This window comes from Mobula birostris, chromosome 6 (assembly GCF_030028105.1).
Source record: "Mobula birostris isolate sMobBir1 chromosome 6, sMobBir1.hap1, whole genome shotgun sequence".
Classification (NCBI taxonomy): Eukaryota; Metazoa; Chordata; class Chondrichthyes; order Myliobatiformes; family Myliobatidae; genus Mobula; species Mobula birostris.
In genome coordinates this window covers 113,016,654-113,035,943 of record NC_092375.1, presented here as the reverse complement: position 1 = coordinate 113,035,943, position 19,290 = coordinate 113,016,654, and the positions used below count along the sequence as shown (strand labels likewise).

Here is a 19,290-nt window from a genome sequence, read left to right as displayed (position 1 = left end):
CGTAAGGCAAGACTGAGGCTGCATTATTATACTTTTCGGGGGGAAGAAGTACTGAACTACTGAAGATTAAGTGATCGTATTTATTTAAATTCTTAAAAGTAAACTACTATTTATACTACTATTCCTACTTTGCTCCCGGTGTACCAGTTAGTGCCTAACAATTAACATGTGCTTGGACCTTCCCCAGGCTTTCTAGATTTGCGTTCTCCAATCGATTCGCTTTCTCCGATCGATTCGCTTTCTCCACTGATAAACTATACCATGAAGCGACTCTTGGTCCCACCTTGTTAGGCCTACAACAACTTCCCCTCTATCTAATTATTGCTCACTTTACCGTCGAAAACACACAAGGTGCCTCTTTTACTGCTAGCAAATTGCTTATGCAAAAGCAAAAAAAGATCTGGTCGCCCAAAACAAGAGATAGGCCGGAAAAAAGCAATCAAACACAAGTTACATAAGCAGCCACGTCCAAAATTTAAAACTGAAAAAAGAACACTACAGACCAAACCTTTGTCTCACTCTCTCACACGTTCCAAAACCAACATGTACAGTAGGGCTGGAGTCTGCCGCATCAGCAGCACAACCCGGAAGTGCGTCACAACAAAGCTCATTTTATTGTACAGTCATTTTGAAGATGTGCTGAAGGATTCTGCATCTCATGTTTTCAATATTCATCATCATTATTATTATTTCTTTTTGTATTTGCACAGTTTGTTGTCTTTTGCACACTGGTTGTTGCCTGTCCTGTTGGGTGCGGTCTTTCATTGATTCTATTGTGTTTCTTGTATTTACTATGGATGCCTACAAGAAGATGAATTCCAGGGTTGTATATGGTGACATTCATGTAATTTACCTGAACTTTGAACTTTGGAGAGGTTCATTCAACACTCTGATGCTGAGCCAGGTGGTACATGCTTTCTGCCTTTTGTATCTTCTGCCCAATGGAGAGGGGAGAAAATAGAGTGTCTGGGGTGCGTGGGGTCTTTGATTATGCTGGCTGCTTTACTGAGACTGTGAGAAGTGTACAGGGCAGCGTAGTTTTAAGGTGGTAGAGGAAAGATTTAAAAGACACCTGAAGGGCATCTTCCTCACACCGAGGGCGGTAAGTATATGGAGCAATCTGACAGAGGCAAGTACAAAGACAACAGCTAAGAAATATTTGAATAAATTCATGTATAAATGCAGGCAAGAGTCATGATTCAAAGTTATCTATTGTCATTCTTTTGTACATGAATGTAAAGACGAGCAAAATGATTGTTACTCCAGATCTGATGCAGATATAAAAAACACAAGAAGTACAAAGATCACAATAAATTTAAATGTAAATTCAGTCCTATAAAACACAATGTAGAAATAACTGCTTGAGAGAGGCTATGTATATAGGGTTAGCTTATTTCCATAGATGGATTGTATGCACATTAGTAAGTTAGGTGCAGGGGTACTTGAACATAAGGTGACTCTGACGTGAAATGGTAATGGTAAAGGTTTAGGGATTTATTGGGGGGAATGGGACTAGCACACGTGGGCACTGTGGGGTTTGGGCTGCTGTGACTGCTTCCATGTCATATGACTCTATGGCTCTAAGAGGGACCACATGGTCTCTGCGCTGAAGTTCTCTGTAATCTCCAGATCACCGGCGCACCTCCCTTCATGTCCACCACCCCCTCTCCACCCGCTTGCCGCTGCACATGTGCTTCAGGAGGAAGATTCTTCACTCAGAGCGGAAGAGGAAGAAAAAGAGGAAGAAGAAAAAGACGTCGGTGCCGCCGTCGGAGGAGACGCCCACCATCCAAGAGGTGGACGAGGAGGAAGACGAGGAGGTCTCGGAGGTGGAGGTACAGGACAAGGATCTGTCGGCAAGTGAGGAGGCACACGACCCACCACAGGTGAGGGGCCAGACCGCCCTGATCGGGCAGGGAGTGCACCAAGGTCACTCTCCCCTGACCTCCACTCCAAACACAGGGGAGAGCATATAGGAGAGGCACAGGAGTCTGCAGACGCTGGAATCTGGAGCCACGCACAATCTGCTGGAGGAACGCGGCCGGTCGAGTAGATCTTGTCCAACACATTGACCAGTGTTCTGCCTCCACAGATGCTGCCTGACCTCCTGACTTCCTCCTGTAGTTTGTGTTTTTGTTGTGGCTATTCCAGATTAACGTCCCTTCTGTTGCTGTGTCTGGTTGTGGCCAATGCAGCATGATCCACCTCACCACACCAGCTAACCACATATTGTATAACAGAAATATTTTAAAAATCATTCCTAGTTTTTTTTCTGATTCAGTACCAAGGAGACATCGTACATGTGTAAAAGGTTATAAGAAATTATGCCATTAGACTTACGTAAAGAGTAAAATAGACCATAAGACTGTAAACGTAGGAGCAAAATTAGGCCATTTGACCAATTGAGTCTGCTCTACCATTTGATGATCCCTTTCAACCCTTCTCCCCATAATCTTTGATGCCCTTAATAACCAAGAACCTATCAACTTCCGCTTCAAATATATCCAATGTCCTTGGCATCCACAGCTGTCTGTGGTAAAGAATTCCACAGATTCACTATCCAAGAAGAAAAGGAAAATGATTAATAATCATAAATCGGAGAATTAAGCATAGGAGTTTGGATGTTACATTGAAGTTGGATGAGATGTTGGTGAAGCCTAATTTGGTGTATTGTGTGAAGTTCTGGTCACCTACCTGCAGGGAAGATATCAATGAGATTGAAAGAGTGAAGAGAAAATTTACAAGGATGTTGCAGGACTGAGGAGCTGAGTTATAGATTGAATAGGTTAGAACTTTATTCTGAAGTGTAGGAGAATGAGGGGAGATTTGACAGGTATGCAAAATTATGATGGTTATAGATAGGGTAAATACATGCAAGCTTCTCCCCCTGAGTTTAAGTGACATTAGAACTAGAGGTCATGGGTTAAGGGTGAAAGGTGAAGTATTTAAGGGGATCATGAGGGGGAACTTCTTCACTCAGAGGGTGGTGAGAGTGTAGAAAGAGCTGCCAGCAGAAGACATGGGTGGGAGTTTGATTTCAACATTTAAGAGAAGTTTGGATAAGTACATGGGAGGGAAGGGTATGGAGGGCTGTGGTCCAGGTGTGTGTCAGTTACACTAGGCAGAATAATAGTTTGACACAGACTAGATGGGCTGAAGGGTCTGTCAAGGTTATGCTCTATGACTCTATGGTTCCAAAAGAGATTAAAATATACCAATCACTGAGCCACTCCACATACACAGGTTAATTGGTCACGGTAAATTATCCTATGATTGAGTTAAGAATAATATATATATAAAAGGAATATTAGGAATCTGTTTTATATATATATAAATTGAGTAACAGGTATATGTATCAGTTATTCAATTTAAAAGGATCTAATACACAGGATTTATATACTCCCTAAACCTGACAATTAATTCCTAGTTTGTAACTCACTCCCTGGGATCTGTAATTCTACATATAGACATATAGATCTGTAATTCTACATATGTGAAGGGGTGTGTTACAACCTAATGCCGGGATTCAGGCGTTTTAAACATCGATCCCTGTGAATGGGTTATAGGTTAGAATGCAATCGGAAGCTTCGGAAGGGTCAAGACATTTACGTACAGAGTAACATTTTCCCTAGGACTGAAGTACTGGATCAGTCAGGAGCAGGGATTGCTATTGTGTGGATGGCTCGTTCGGTGATCTAGGCAATGCTGTGGGTCACTGGGCTTTCCGTGTGCAGTCGACCTGACACGTTCTCTCTGCCCCCGCCAGTTCCTCATTACTTCTCGTGACTCGATGGAGAGCCTGCTGATGGAGGAGCAGATCCTGCAGCCCTGTGAACCACTCCCAGAGACAACATCAATGCTGGCAGAAAGGTCAGACTCAGACCGCGCGTGTCTGTGTGTGAGTGTGTGTCTGTGTGTGTGTGTGTGTGTGTGTGTGTGTGTATGTGTGTATGGGTGTAAGTAACTAATGGTCCCATCTGGTGATGGGATGATTGGTGCCCAGGATTGTGAGACCAGTGGCGGGGGTCAAAAATTCCTGGAAAATGCCTTTAATGAATGCACAATCTTGTAGACACCAGGGAAGGAACTGAAGGTGGAGAGATATTGGGAGTCACAGCAACATTTACCCCCACTGTAGAATGACCCTGGGAAACATTGGTCCTGTTTACCCCCAGAGAAGACACTCACTGCCCACTGCCACTTCCACTCAGTGGCCACTTTATTAGGTACACCTGTACACCTGCTTATTAATGCAAATATCAAATCAGCCAAACATGTGGCAGCAACTCAATGTGTAAAAACATGCAGACGCATTCAAGAGGTTCAGTTCTTGTTCAGTCCAAATGACAGAATGGGGAAGGAATGTGATCTAAGTGACCTTGACCATGGAATGATTGTTGGTGCCAGAAGGGGTGGTTTGAGTATCTCAGAAGTTGCGGATCTCCTGGGATTTTCACACAGAGCAGACTCTAGCGTTCACAGAAAATGGTGCAAAAACCAAAAACACCCAGTGAGCGGCAGCTCTATGGGTGAAAATGTCTTGTTAATGAGAGAGGTCAGAGGAGAATGGCCAGACTGGTTCAAGCTGACAGTTACTCAAATAAGCACACGTTACGTCAGTAGTGTGCAGAAGAGCATTTCTGAATGCACAATGTGTCAAACCTTGAAGTGGATGGGCTACAGCAGGAGAAGACCACAAGCATACATTAAGTGGCCACTTTATAAGATACAGGACTGCTTGGGTGGTGGTAGAGGCAGAAGCATTCGAGATTTTTAAAGGCCATTTAGATAGACACATGGATGTGAGGAAGATGTAAGGATATGGACATTGTGCAGGCAGAAGAGATTAGCTTAGTTGGCCATTTGATTACTAATTTAATTGGCTTAGCACAACATTGTGGGCTGAATGGCCTGTTCCTGTACTGTACTGTTTTGTGTCTATATTTAGGGGCTACCTAATAATGTGGCCACTGAGTCTATATTGGAATATAGAAGAGTACAGCACAGGAACAGGCACTTCAGCTCACAATGTTGTGCCAAATTAAACTAGTAATTAAACACCTGACTAAACTAATCTTTTCTGCTTACACGATATCCATTTATCTAGTTTTGTAATTTATGGATATTTTTATTTCTTGCACTCTACTGCTGTCACAATAAAACAAATTTCACAATATACTTCAGTTATAAAGAACCTGATTCAGGTTCTGTCTTTCAAAGAGCCTCTTCGACACCCCTATCATACCCAGAATCAGGTTTATTATCACCGGTATAGGTTGTGAAATTTGTGTTTTGTGGCAACAGTGTAGTCCAAGGCATAGTATATGTTCTATAAATTATAATAAGAAATATATTTTTAAAAAGAAACAAGTAGTGCAGACTGAGAGCAAAAAAATAGTGAGGTGGTGTTTATGGGTTCATTGTTCAGAAATCTGATGGCGGAGGGGAAGAAACTGTCCCTAAAATGCTGAGTGTGTGTCTTCAGGCACCTGTAGCTTCTACCTGATGGTAGCAATAAGAAGAGGGTATGTCCTGGATGATAAGGTCCTTACTGATGGATGTCACTTTTTTGAGGCATCACTTTTTGAAGATGTCCTTGATGGTGGGAGATAAGTGACCATGACAGACTGGCCGAGTTTACAAGCCTCACAACTTCTTTCAAACCTGTGCATTGGTGCCTCCATACCAGACGGTGATGCAACCAGTCGGATTGCTCTCCATTGTACATCTGTAGAAATTTGCTGGAATCTTTGGTGACATATGTAACAAAGCACAGCACAGTGTCTCAAGGACTATACAGTCATCTGACATTTATCTCTGCCTATTCCTCAGCTGTACGGGACCTTCCCCGGATTCCCCGGACATCTCTCCAAACAGCCATGGAAAGCGGAAGTCAGTGCACCGGGTGGCAGGTGCCCAGAGGACGAGTTACAACCTGGAGGAGCGGGTCTGTATCGGAAGCATGACCTCACTGGGGCCTGCTGTGTACCAAAAGGTGCCGACAGACGAGGCTGAGGCTCAGATGTTAGCCACCGTTGACTTGGACGACATGAAAAGTAAGAATACATCTCTCCATGACCATGAACAATGAGTTTAAGTTCAAGGTCAAGTTTATTGTCATCTGACTGTACATATATACAACTAAATGAAACCATGTTCCCCTGGACCAATGTGTACCCACAAAACATATATCACACAAAATATTACCATAAATAAGTTAATAAAATATCGAGAACTTGCTAACAGAAACTGACAAATGTATCCAAAGTAATTCCACCTTGGGACACCACATCACAAGCTCAAAACTTGTTCTCATTCTCCTGAAACCATGGATTGGACTGCTAGAAATTAAGCTAGTCCAGAGCAAATCATAATCAGAAATGATTCTGCAGATGCTGGAAATCCACAGTAACACACACAAGATGCTTGGGGATTTCAGCAGATCAGGCAGCATCCATGGAGAGTAATAAAAGGTCGACATCTTGGGCCAAGACTCAGGGTCCTGCTGAAGAGTCATGGCACAAAACATCAGCTGTGTATTCCTCTCCATTTTGTGTGTGTTACTCTTTGTCTAGAGCAATACAGAACTGCTCAGTGCCTTAGCACCTGCTGAGACAAACCTTTCCTCAGATTTTACTGGGATTTTCATTCTTCCTGGAACAGTTTAGTATACAGTACAAGCCCTTTTAGCCTACTGTAAGATCAACCTAACTCTTCCCTCTGATATAACCTTGCATTTTTTAAATCATCCATGTGCACATCAAAGAGTGTCTTAAATCTCCCTCACGTAGCTGCATCTACCGCCACCAAGCTATTTCCAATAATTGATATTGGTTTATTATTGTCACATGTGCCAAGATATAGCAAATAGTTTTTGTGCCTTCCAGACAGATCATTCCATACATAGATAAATCAAAGTAGTACAAAATGCAGTGTTACAGCTATTGGGGAATTAATTAGGTAAATTGATTTATTATGAAACTGGGAATATAGATCCAAAATTCCTTGAAAGTAGTGGCACAGGTAGATAGGTCATAAAGAGAGCTTTTGGCACATTAGCCTTCATTATTCAGAGTACCGACTGCAAGAGTTGGGATGTTATGTTAAAGTTGTATAAGATGTTGGTGAGGCCAAATTAGGAGTATTGTGTGCATTTGTTGTCACTTACCTACAGGAACGATAGCAATAAGATTGAAAGAATACAGAGAAAATTTACAATGATGTTGCTGGAACATGAGGACCTGAGTTATAGGGAAAGGTTGAATAGATTCGGACTTTATTCCCTGGAGCGTAGGAGAATGAGGGGAGATTTGACTGAGGTATACAGAATTATGAGGGGTACAGATGAGTAAATGCAAGCAGGCCTTTTCCACTGAGGTTGGTGAGACTAGAACTAGAAGTCATGAATTCAGGGTGAAAGATGAACAGTTTAAGGGAATGTGAGGGGTAACTTAACTCAGAGGATGGTGTGAGTGTGGATTGAGCTGCCAGTGAAAGAGGAGGATGCGAGTTCAAGTTCAACGTTGAAGAGAAGTTTGGGTAAGTACTTGGATGAGAAGGGTACGAAGAGCTCTGGTCTAGGTCTGGGTCAATGGGACTAGGCAGAGTAGCACTTTGGCACAGACTAGATAGGCCAAAGGACCTGCTTCTGATTGGTAGTGCTCTATAGATCCAGTGTTACAGTTACTGTTGAATTAAATTGATAAATTGGTTTATTATTGTTACATGTACCAAGTACCGGGTGTGGGCATGTGGCCAAGTGGTTAAGGTATTGGACTAGCGACCTGAAGGTCGTGAGTTCAAGCCCCAGCCAAGGCAATGTGTTGTGTCCTTGAGCAAGGCACTTAATCACACATTGCTCTGTGACGACACTGGTGCCAAGCTGTATGGGTCCTAGTGCCCCTCCTTTGGACAACATTGGTGTAACATAACATCCCAACTCTTGCAGTCGGTACTCTGAATAATGAAGGCTAATGTGCCAACATATGGACAACTGCTGGTCTTCCATACAACCTTGCCCAGGCCTGCGTCCTGGAGAGTGAAGCCTTTCCGGGTGCAGATCCATGGTCTCGCAAGACTAACGGATGCCTTTTATTTATTTACCAAGTTACAGAGAAAAGCTTTGTTTTGCATACCATCCTATTGGATAATTTCATTACACTGCATTAAGGTGGAACAATGTTAAACAACAGCAGAGTGCAGAATAAATTGCTACAGTCACAGAGAAAGTGCAGTGCAGGCAGACAATAAGGTGCAAGCTCATAACGAGGTAGATTGTGAAGTCAAAGGTCCACCTTATCATTCTAGGGTACCATTCAAGGGACTAATAACAATGGGGTGGAAGCTGTCCTTGAGCCTAGTGGTAAGTGCTTTCAGGCTTTTGTATCTTCTGCTCGATGAGAGAGGAGAGAAAAGAAAATGTCTGGGGTAGATGGTGTCTTTGATTATGCTGGCTGCTATACTGAAGCAGTGAGAAGTGTAGACAGATTCCATAGAGATGTGGTTGGTTTCCATGATTTGTTGAGCCGTGACCACAACTCTTGCAGTTTCTTGTAGTCACAGGCAATGTTCCCTCTAATTTTTAGTAGTCAGTGTGTGCAAAAATCTTATGCAAATTTTTTTCCGTGACAAAAGTATGTGCGCACTGAATACACACATGGGACAGTTTATGTAGGTTTACAAAATATTTGACATAAAACTGCACAGAATAACAACAAAATAACATACATATTTAAGTCATTCAGTTATTTTTTCTCCCGTCTTTGGCATTTACTCATTCTTTGTAAGCTCTTATCTAGACTAATAGAACTTCTATCTAATTGATAGCTTTTGATTCTCATTAATATACTCAAATGACATTCATCTAAACTGTTTCTCAGCTTGTTTTTGAGTTGATTCATTAGGCTCTAACCTCGCTCACAGTTCGCACTGGACACAAGAAAGGTTCCCCCAATGTCCATCAACTGTGCAAGTTCACAAAACTGTTCATTTTGAAGTACAAGTGCCATCATTTGAGCAAAGTTTGAAATCGGTTTGGATTTAATTTTTTCTTGCACGGAAAATTTGAAATCATGAAACTTTCTAACTATTACAATATTTTCAGCTAGAAAATCATGATATTTCAGACATAAGGCATTAACTTGTTCGTCGCCAAATGTGAAGTCACAATCTGCAATTGCGGAGAAATCAAAAGCTGACCATTCTTGTACCTCAACTTTGATCTCCTCTGGGCTTGATCGTCTTTGCTCTCGCTCATCTGCACTCAACCGTAACATGCGTAGCACTCCTGTAAAGGGTAATGGTGAGTTCTGTTGCCTGAGCTTTTGTACACCGTCCAAATGTGACTTACTTGCCAAATGACGCTTCAAAAAGTCAAGTTTCCAAATATCCCACTTCTTTCCACTAGCAAATACTCCAGCAACTTCCGCATCACGACAATACAAACAGATAACTCCAGTTTCCGAATCATACATTAATATTTCTCGTAGCTGAACGTTCATGACCTCATGAGCTTTCGGTGTAGCAGTTTCTACTATTTTGTTAAGTCATTCAACTTTAAACAAATTTGCAGTTCTTTTGCGCTTCACGCCCTTCGCTTCCTTTGAATTTGACATAGTGAATCAATATTTTTTTTCAATAAAAACTTAGTAAGCTATCTACAGGATTTGAAACAGACCTTTATAAACGTTACGATATGAATACTGTCCACCAAAGATGGCTGCCGCCGTGATGCAGCTGTACAAACAGGAAAGGGGAGGTGACGTAAATCAGTGACGTGCATTGTGGTATTTGAAAAACCGACTAACTAGTTAAAGAAACAGTTAGCTAAAAGATTATTTTCAATAAGTATAATTATTAATTACTACATTATTTTAGGTAACTAACATGTTGTGTGCACATTAATTTCCTTTGTGCGCTGGTTGAAAAACGTGCACGCGCACAGCTTAGAGGGAACTATGGTCACAGGCAAAGCAGATGCCATACCAAGCAGTGTTGCATGCACATAGGATGCTTTTTATGGTGCACCTGTACAAGTCAGTGAGGGTAACTGGGGACACCCTGAATTTTTTTAACCTTCTGCATTCTCCCAGATAACACGGATAAAAGGATAAAATGAAAACCATGTTTGCCATGGGATTTTCATCCATATTCGAAATGATGAAGTTGTACAAGACATTGGTGAGGCCTAATTTGGAGTATTGTGTGTAGTTCTGGTCACCTACCTACCGGAAAGACATCAATAAGATTGAAAGAGTACAGAGAAAATTTACCAGGATGTTGCTGGGACTTGAGGACTTGGGTTGTAGGGAAAAGTCTGAATAGGTTAGAACTTTATTCCCTGAAGTGTAGGAGGATGAGGGGAAAGTGGTAAACAAAGTCATGAAGGGTAAATACAATCAGGCTTTTTCACTGAGGTTGGGTAAGACTAGAACTAGAGGTCATAGGTTTAGGTTGAAAAGTGAAATATTTGAGGGAATCTGAGGGGAAATTCTTCACTCAGAGGGTGGTGCGAGGGTGGAATGAGTTGCCAGCTGAAGTGGTGGATGTGGGTTCAGAGTCATCAAAACGTGCAGTGAAATGCGTCATCTGTGTTAACAAAAAACACACCCAAGGATGTGCCGGGGCAGCCCGCAAAAGTCGACACTTATTCTGGCATCAACATAGTAACATTTTAGAGAAGTTTGGGTAGGTACACGAATGGGAGCGGTATTGAGGGCTATGTTCTGGGTGCAGGTAGATTAGATTAGGCAGAAGATCAGGTTGGCATGGATTGGATAGGCTGAAAGGCCTGTTTCTGTATTGTATTACTGTGCACAAACCAGTTGAATAGTTGCTGGTTAGCAAAGGGTTACCGGTTATGAACACTAAATCGCTTTCCCTTGGAAGAATATGGATTTAAGCCTGACATCACGGAATGAAATCGAACACCCTGAGGGGAAAACAGATCCAAAGTTGCCCCAGTGTCCGCACGTCAGTGAGGAATCGCCTCTTGTTAACTGCGTTCTCTGCTTCTGTGGCAAAGTCAGTCACAGAGTGAGGCCAATCAGACTACACCACGGTGAGGCAAATCAGACAACGCCACAGTGAGCCACGCCTCAGCCATCTTCCTCACTTAGTGAGTTGCCTCCATTGTTACGGGTGCCCTGACAGCACACTCCTCCAGACTCACAATGATGGTCATCGAGGAAGATGATGAGAACAAGGCTCCTGGCACTGAAGCTTTTGAGCTTATAGGAAATGAAGACTTTGAGGAATTCGCTTTTGATTTTGAGGATTATGATCTCTGGGAGACCATTAATAGCTGTCTTCACAACAATGGAGAAGCTTCCTGTAAGTAACTTGTACAGCATAAACTAATCTTAAACACAAGAGATTCTGCAGATGCTGGAAATCCAGAGTGATACAGACAAAACACCGGAGGCACTCGGTAGGTCAGGCGGCATCCACGGAGGGGAATGAACAGTCAATATTTCAGGCTGAGACCCTTAATCAGGACTGGAAAGGAAGAGGATATAGTCAGAATATGAAGGTGGGGGGAAGGGGAAGGAGTACAAGCTGGCAGGTGAGAGGTAAAACCAGGTGAGGAGAAAGGTGGCTGGTAAGGGAAGGGGGATGAAGTGAGAATCTGGAAGGGACAAATCGGCAGAGATCACAGAGAGCGAACAGTGAGAGAGGGTCTCACGGAATACCCATAGAAGAGGAAATTTAAACTTCAGGGTAGGCATCTCTTTAAGAGAAATAAATTATAAACACAGGAGATTCTGCAGATGCTGAAATCCAGAGCAACACACACAAAACGCTGGAGGCACTCAGTAGGGTGCTGCCAGTCAATATTTCGGGCTGAGACCTTTCACCAGGACCACAATGCATGCTTCTTTTCAAAGCTTTTTTTAAAAAGTATAAGTGGAGCATATATAGTCATGTGTCATAGAGTCATACAATAGGAAAGCAGGACCTGTGGCCCAACTCATCCATGCTGACCAAGGTGACTATCTAAACGAGTGTAGGGTCTCAGCCCGAAATGTCGACTGTCTATTCCCCTCCAGAGATGCTCCCTCACTTGCTGAGTTCCTCCAGCATTTGCGTGTGATAGAAACTCATGTTTTCCCATTCCGGTGAATCTAATGGAACTGAACATCATATCCAGATGTGATTAACCAGAAGTTTTTTATAAGCTGTGACCCTTTTAATTTCTGGCAGCTTGATGTTATTCTCAGTACCCATGCCCCAGGGGTTGGTGACTGTATATTTAAAGATTAAAGCTCTTTAAAGATTGGCTTTATTTGTCACATGTGCATTGAAACATACAGTGAAATGCTTCATTTTTGTGTCAGTGACCAACACAGTCAGAGAGTGTGTTCAGGGTCAGCCTGCCAGCGTTGCCATGCTTCTGGCACCAAAATAGCATGCCCTCAGCTCACTAACTCCAATCAGTATGTCTTTGGCATGTGGGAAGAAACCAGAGAACCCGGAGGAAACCCACATGGTCACAGGGAGAACATACAAATTCCTTACAGACAGTGGCAGGAGTTGAACTCCCACCACTGGCACTGTAAAGTGTTATGCTAACCACCCTGCTACTGCGTACAACAGGCTCGCTAACAGGCACTGCCCATGTGCCACAGTTCAAAGCTGCCACACAGTGGCGATTCTGCTACTACAGGTGTCTGTTTGTTGAGGAATATGCTGTCAGTCTTCTTGTGCACCCGTAGACAGAGAAGCAGATAGGACACTACCACCCTACAAAATGCCTTTACCAAACACTCCCTTCTTGGGCTATGGGTCTATTAAAACAATAACTTCATGCCATCTTAAAAGTTTCTTCCCCTAGGCAATTAATCTGATCGACCATTCTAGTTAATCTCCCATCCCCTCTATTCGTTACACGTGCCACTGCACTGTAAACACTTTAAACCACTTTTTATAATGCTGTTTACATTGTAAATGCATTTATATATTCATGTACATTTTATTCCTTATCCATCCTTTAACCTTCAACTTTACTTTTTATATAATTCTCAATTCTTTATAATAAGACTATAAGGCCATAAGACATAGGAGAAGAATTAGGCCATGTGTCACATCGAGTATGCTCCACCATTTTACCATGGCTACTTTATTTTCCCTCTCAATACCATCCTTCTGCCTTCTCCCTGTTAACTTTGGCACCCTTACTAATCAAAAATGTATCAGCCTTCACTTTAACTACAGACTTTGCCTCCACATTCGTCTGTGGCAGTGAATTCCACATATTTGCCACTCTGACTAAAGAAACCCTCGATATCTCTATTCTAATGGGTTGTTTGTCCTTCTTTATGTGTGTATTTCATTGATTCTATTGCATTTCATTGTATTTACTATGAATGCCCACAAGAAAATGAATCTCAGGGTAGTATATGGTGACATATCTCTCCATTGATAATAAATTTACTTTGAACTTTTTGAACTTTGAACGTCCTTCTATTCTGGATTTGTGCCCTCTGCACCTACCTGGACTCTCCCACTATCAGAAACATCCACTCTATCTAGGTCTTTCAATATTCAATAGGTTTCAATGCGATTCCCCCTCATATATCTAAACTCCAGTGAGTACAGGTTCAGAGCCATCAAACACTCCTCCCTGCTATAGGAAGGATAGCATTAAGCTAGAAAGAGTGTAGGGGAGATTAAGAGGATGTTGCCAGGACTCTTGGGAGTGATTACGGAAGCAGGTTAGGACTTTATTCATTGGAACATATGGCGATAAGGTGTGCTCTATAGAGGTGTATACATTTATGAGAAGCTTAGATGGATGAATGTGTGTAGTCATTTTCCCAGAACTGGGAAATCAAGAACTAGAGGACATAGGTTTAGAAAGGTGAGAAGAGAAAGCTATCTCATTGAGGGGTCAGCAATGGAAAGGGTGAGTAGTTTTAAACATCTCCAGGGATCTGTTCTGGACCCATAACATTGCTGCAATCATGAAGAAGGCACACCAGAGGCTCTATTTCATTAGGATTTGAGGAGATTTCATATGTCACCAAGATCTCTGGCAAATTTCTACAGATGTACAGTGGACAGCATTCTGATCGGTATGGACGCTCCAATGCACAGGATTGGAGGGGCTGTAGACTCAGCCCACTCCATCACGGGCACTAGCCTCTCCATTATAAAGGACATCTTCAAAAGGTAGAGCCTCAGGAAGGTGGCGTCCATCTTTAAGCACCCCCACCACTCAGGGCATGACCTCTTCTCATTACCACCATTGGAGAGGAAGTACAGGAGCCTGAAGATGCATACTCTTCATTTTAGGAGCAACCTCTTCACCTGTGCTGTCAGTTGTCTGAACAGTTTCCATGCTGTATGACTCTAGCACTCTCATAGAGTCACACAGCATTGAAAGTGATATCACTAGTTGTGAAAACGACATTTAGTACGCTGGCCTTCACAGTCAGCTCGTTGAGTGCAGGAGTTGGGATATTACTGTATGTTGCATTGAACATATTGCTGGTGAGGCTGCACTTGGAGTACTGAGTACAGTTTGGGTCACTCTATTATAGGGAAGATGTGGTTAAACTGGAAACAGTACAGAAAGAATTTACAAGGATGTCGCCAGGACTAGAGGGCCTGAGTTATTTTTATTTATTTGGAGATACAAGACAGAGTAGGCCCTTGCGGCCCTTCAAACCGCACCTCTCAGCAACCCCCACCAACCCAGATTCAACCCTAACCTAATCACAGTACCGAATGAAGGGTATTCAGAGTCCAAATCTCACTGTAATTGTGCTCTCAGCATGGACAGAGTGCCACCAGAATCAGAATCAGGTTTATTAGCGCTGTCTTATATGACATGATTCAGGAAGATGGGACTTGTCCGCCATGGTTGGCAGCTCATGCAGGAAAACTCTGATCTCAAAAACCTCTGCTGCATTGCCACTGTACCCACTCATGGGAAAGGCTTTGGGAGTAAACCCCAAGGAAATCTCTGGAGCTGAAGTCCTTACATTGAGTTCAGCACTGACTGGCAACTCCTGCGTTGCCACTGGTGCCAAACTGTATCGGTCTCTGCCATTCCTTTGGATTCATCAGCTCTGTGGAGCAGGGCAGCCTGTTGTATGGGCAACTGCTTGCTCTCCACATTATACAGCCCTGGCTTGCATACCAGCTATAACAGCCAGGACGCAATATCCATGGTTGATCCTGACCAATGGAGGGGGCCCTTATCCTGATGAAGGGTCTCGGCCTGAAACGTTAGTCCTGACAAAGGGTCTCAGCCTGAAACGTCGACTGTACCTCTTCCTAGAAATGCTGCCTGGCCTGCTGCGTTCACCAGCAACTTTGATGTGTGTTGCTTGAATTTCCAGCATCTGCAGAATTCCTGTTGTTTGTGTGAGGGGGATCTTATGTTGCTTTTTGGCAGCAGTAATGAGTAAAGACAAAATTTTACTAGTAGTAAATAAATAATGCAAAAAAGAAAACCAAGGTGGTGTTCATAGGTTCATACACCACCCTTCTCCGAACATTGCCGCCTTGTCGTGGTGGAGAGGCTTGTAAATTCCTGAGACCCTGACAGCGATGCTGTCTAGAGCTTAGTTCCTGGTAGTGGTAAGGTCAAGGCGGAGGTTCCAGATAAAGAGCGATCCAACCAAGACCACTGTGGTGGAGCTGATGGAAGGTGATGACATTATCACGATGGCAATGAAGGGTCCCCACTGCATGGCACTGGACCCTGACCCCGATCTGTCCTGTGTGGTAGCTGCCCATGCATCATCTTCTCCACATTAAATAAAGTCACGCTCAGGCGTTCTTCATTAAGGGAATAATTCCTTGGGATGATATCATACTTGACTCAATAATTGCACTACTACTGCTATATGGACCATTCAGAAATCTGATGGTGGAGGGGAAGTAGCAGTTCCTAAATCATTGAGTGTGGGTCTTCAGTCTCTGGTACGAGAGTGCATGTCCTGGATAGTGAGGGCCCTTAGTGATGCTCTGTAAACACTAAACCACTTCTTATAATGTTACATTGTAAATACATGCTGATCTTTATTCATTTATTTATGCATATTTTACTCCATATCTGTCCTTTAACCTCTAATGTTTCCATTAAAAAAACTATTAATATATAATTCTTTAATCTTCGTATTTGGTGAATGTTATTGTTTTTTGTTGCATGTCATGCCCTGTCCAAAACACCAATGCAAATTCCTAAAACATATAAATGTAAATGGCAAGTAAGTTCAAGTTCAAGTTTATGGTCTAACTGTACATATATTCAACCAAACTAAATAATGTTTCTCCGGACCACAGTGTACCTACAATGCATACATCACACACAGCACATAAAACAAAACACTACCACAAATGAGTTAATAAAATATCATTCAAAGTGCATGTTGTGCCCAGCACAGGTAAACAGCAAACAGCTCGCTATCCTAGTGACGAGACCTCAGTGGTGGCAGGGTATTCTTTAGTCTCGCAGACTGGGGAAGGAAGCTGTTACCCAGGCTGGCAGTCCTAGTTCTGATGCTCCTGTCCTCCTTCCTGACAGTAGTGGGTCAAAAAGATTGTGGGGTGAGTGTTAGGGATCCTCAATTTGGGCCCTTCATATACAATGCTCCTGGTAAATGTCACAAATAGGGGAGGGAGAAGTAAGAAGTTGATCCTTGCCCCTTCAGGCATTGCCTCTTGAAGATGCGTGCGCTCGACGGTGGGCTTGCACCACCATGGCAGAGGGAAAGTGTTGACTAATGCCAGGGTAACTTGCTTGCTGATGCCTTGTTGGGATAGTTTTTTTTATTTGAGAGTAACAGACCCAAATAATTTACTGACCCGGACATCTTTGGTACTGGAGCAACCAGAGAAAACCTACGTGATTATGGAGAGAACGTACAAACTTCTTACACACAATGGGGGAAATGAATCTGGGTTGCTGGCACTGTGATAGCGTTACACTGAAAGCTATGCTGCTGTGCTGTCCAAAGTTGGCGAGAACACTCAGCTTCAGACTTCATCAGAGTCTTGATCTAAACAGGGCCAGAAGCTCTGAATTGTGGAAGTGTTTTGAGACCAATGGCCCTTGACATAGAGTCATTCAGCACACAGCAGGCCCCTCGGCCCAAATTGTCCATGCCAACCAAATTTCCCATCTAAACCAGTTCTAATTGCCTGCATTTTGCCCTGTCTCTCTAAACCCTTCCTAGCCATGCACCTGTCCAATGCCTTTGAAATGGTGTTACCTCACCTGCCTCAACCACTTCCTCTGGCATCGCATTCCACAAACCCACCACCCTCTGTGTGAAAACATTGCCCCTCTGGTCCATTTGAAAATCTTTCCCCTCCCACTTTAAACCTATACTCTCTAGTTATTGATCACCCAGCCCTGGGAGAAAGGCTGAATATCTTCACCCTATCTCTGCCTCTCATTATTTTATACATCTCTGTATGGTCGCCCCTCCGTCTCCTATGGTCCAAGGATTGGGGAACATGCCTTATGAAAACAGGTTAAGTGAACTTGGCCTTTTCTCCTTGGAGCGATGGAAGTTGAGAGGTGACCTGATAGAGGGGTATAAGATGATGAGAGGCATTGATTGTGTGGATAGTCAGAGACTTTTTCCCAGGGCTGAAGTGGCTGCCGCAAGAGGACACAGTTTTAAGGTGCTGGGGAGTAGGTACAGAGGAGATGTCAGGGTTAGGTTTTTTATGCAGAGAGTGGTGAGTGCGTGGAATAGGCTGCTGGCAACGATGGTGGAGGCGGATACGATAGAGTCTTTTAAGAGACTTTTGGATAGGTACATGGAGCTTAGAAAGATAGAGGGCTATGGGTAACCCTAGTAATTTCTAAGGTAGGGACAAGTTCAGCACAACTTACTGGGCCGAAGGACCTGTAATGTGCTGTAGGTTTTCTATGTTTCTATGAGTAAAGTTCTGGATTGTCCAATCTCTAGTCCTGGGGCAATGTATCCTGGGGCAATGTACTTGTAAATCCCCAGATCAAAGGAGCTTTGCGTGAGGCATGAAGGAAACCTGCTAAAACTGGATAACAAAGGGAAACCACTCTAGTGATTTGCATCATACCTTGTAAAATGGCTGTGTTTGTTGATGGTCAGACCTCTGAGTCATATGACCATTCATCCTCATCAAGCCTGCTCTACCATTCCATCAGGGCACTTTTATTTTCCCTCTCAACCCATTCTCCTGCCTTCTCCCCGTAACCTTTAACATCCTCACTCAAGATCCTATCAATCTCCACTTTAAAGATTAGGGGTCCTTTCTTAAATATGGAGCTCAAAACTGCTCACAATACTGCAAAAGTCATCTGACCAACGCCTCATAAAGCCTCAGCATTGCACCCTTGTTTTTATGTTCTAGTCCTTTCAACATAAATGCTACCATTGTATTTGCCTTCCTTAATGCCATCTCAACTTGCGAGTTAACCTTTAGGGAATCCTGCACTAGGACTCCCTAGTCCCTTTGCACCTCTGATTTATAAAATTGCTCCTCATTTATAAAATAGTCTATGCCAGGTCTTTCCTACAGTGTTCAACATTCTAAACTCCATCTGCTTTGTGAGTGGAGATATTCATTGCTGATCGCATATTGTTCTATTCTGTTTGGAGTATTGTGAGTGGTTTTAGGCCCCATCTCTAGTCATTAAAGCAGAGGTTGATAGGTTCTTGAGTGAGAGTGTTAAAGGTTATGGGGAAAAGGCAGGAGAATGAGGTTGAGAGGGAAAATAATTCAGCCATGATCAAATGGCGGAGCAAACTCAATGGGCCGAATGGATAATTTTGTTTGTAACTCCCTGCATCCACAAGACCCGGACAGCATATAGGTATGAGTTGATAAATAGCAGGTTATGTTACACCACCTAAGTACTGGGTATTGACCTCAAGTGAATAGACCCACCCTTGACATTCAATGACATTTCAATCATTCGGGTCAACACCACCAACATCCCAGGGTTACCACTGACCAGAAGGACAACTGGAACAGCCACATAACTACTGTGGCTACAGGAACAGGTCCAAGGCTGGGGATCCTGTCTGTGAGTGACTCCCCAATGCCTTTCCATTGTCTGCAAGGTACAAGGCAAAAGTGTGATGGAATGCTTTCCATGAACGCAGCTCCAACTCTGTCAGGCCAACTCTGCAGGGCAAAGCAACAGCTTGATCAGCACTCCATCCACCCAGAGCATTCATTACCTCTTCTACTGGGAGATTATGGCTATCTCCTTTCAGTCCCACCCTTTGTCTCTTATTTCTTCCTCCCTTTCTCACTGTCTCTCCTCATCCCTCTCTTCCTCCC

General features: G+C 43.2%; 1 protein-coding gene across 1 annotated transcript in view; it reads left to right on the top strand.

Moving 5' to 3' along the window:
* LOC140199268 (anion exchange protein 3-like) overlaps positions 1 to 19,290 on the top strand; it is a 154,845-nt gene that overhangs the window by 42,221 nt on the left and 93,334 nt on the right. Inside the window, exons 4-6 of the mRNA XM_072261033.1 lie at positions 1,630 to 1,886; positions 3,767 to 3,870; positions 5,833 to 6,056. Of these exons, the coding sequence (XP_072117134.1) occupies positions 1,630 to 1,886; positions 3,767 to 3,870; positions 5,833 to 6,056 (585 nt within the window). The remainder of the gene's footprint in view (positions 1 to 1,629; positions 1,887 to 3,766; positions 3,871 to 5,832; positions 6,057 to 19,290) is intronic.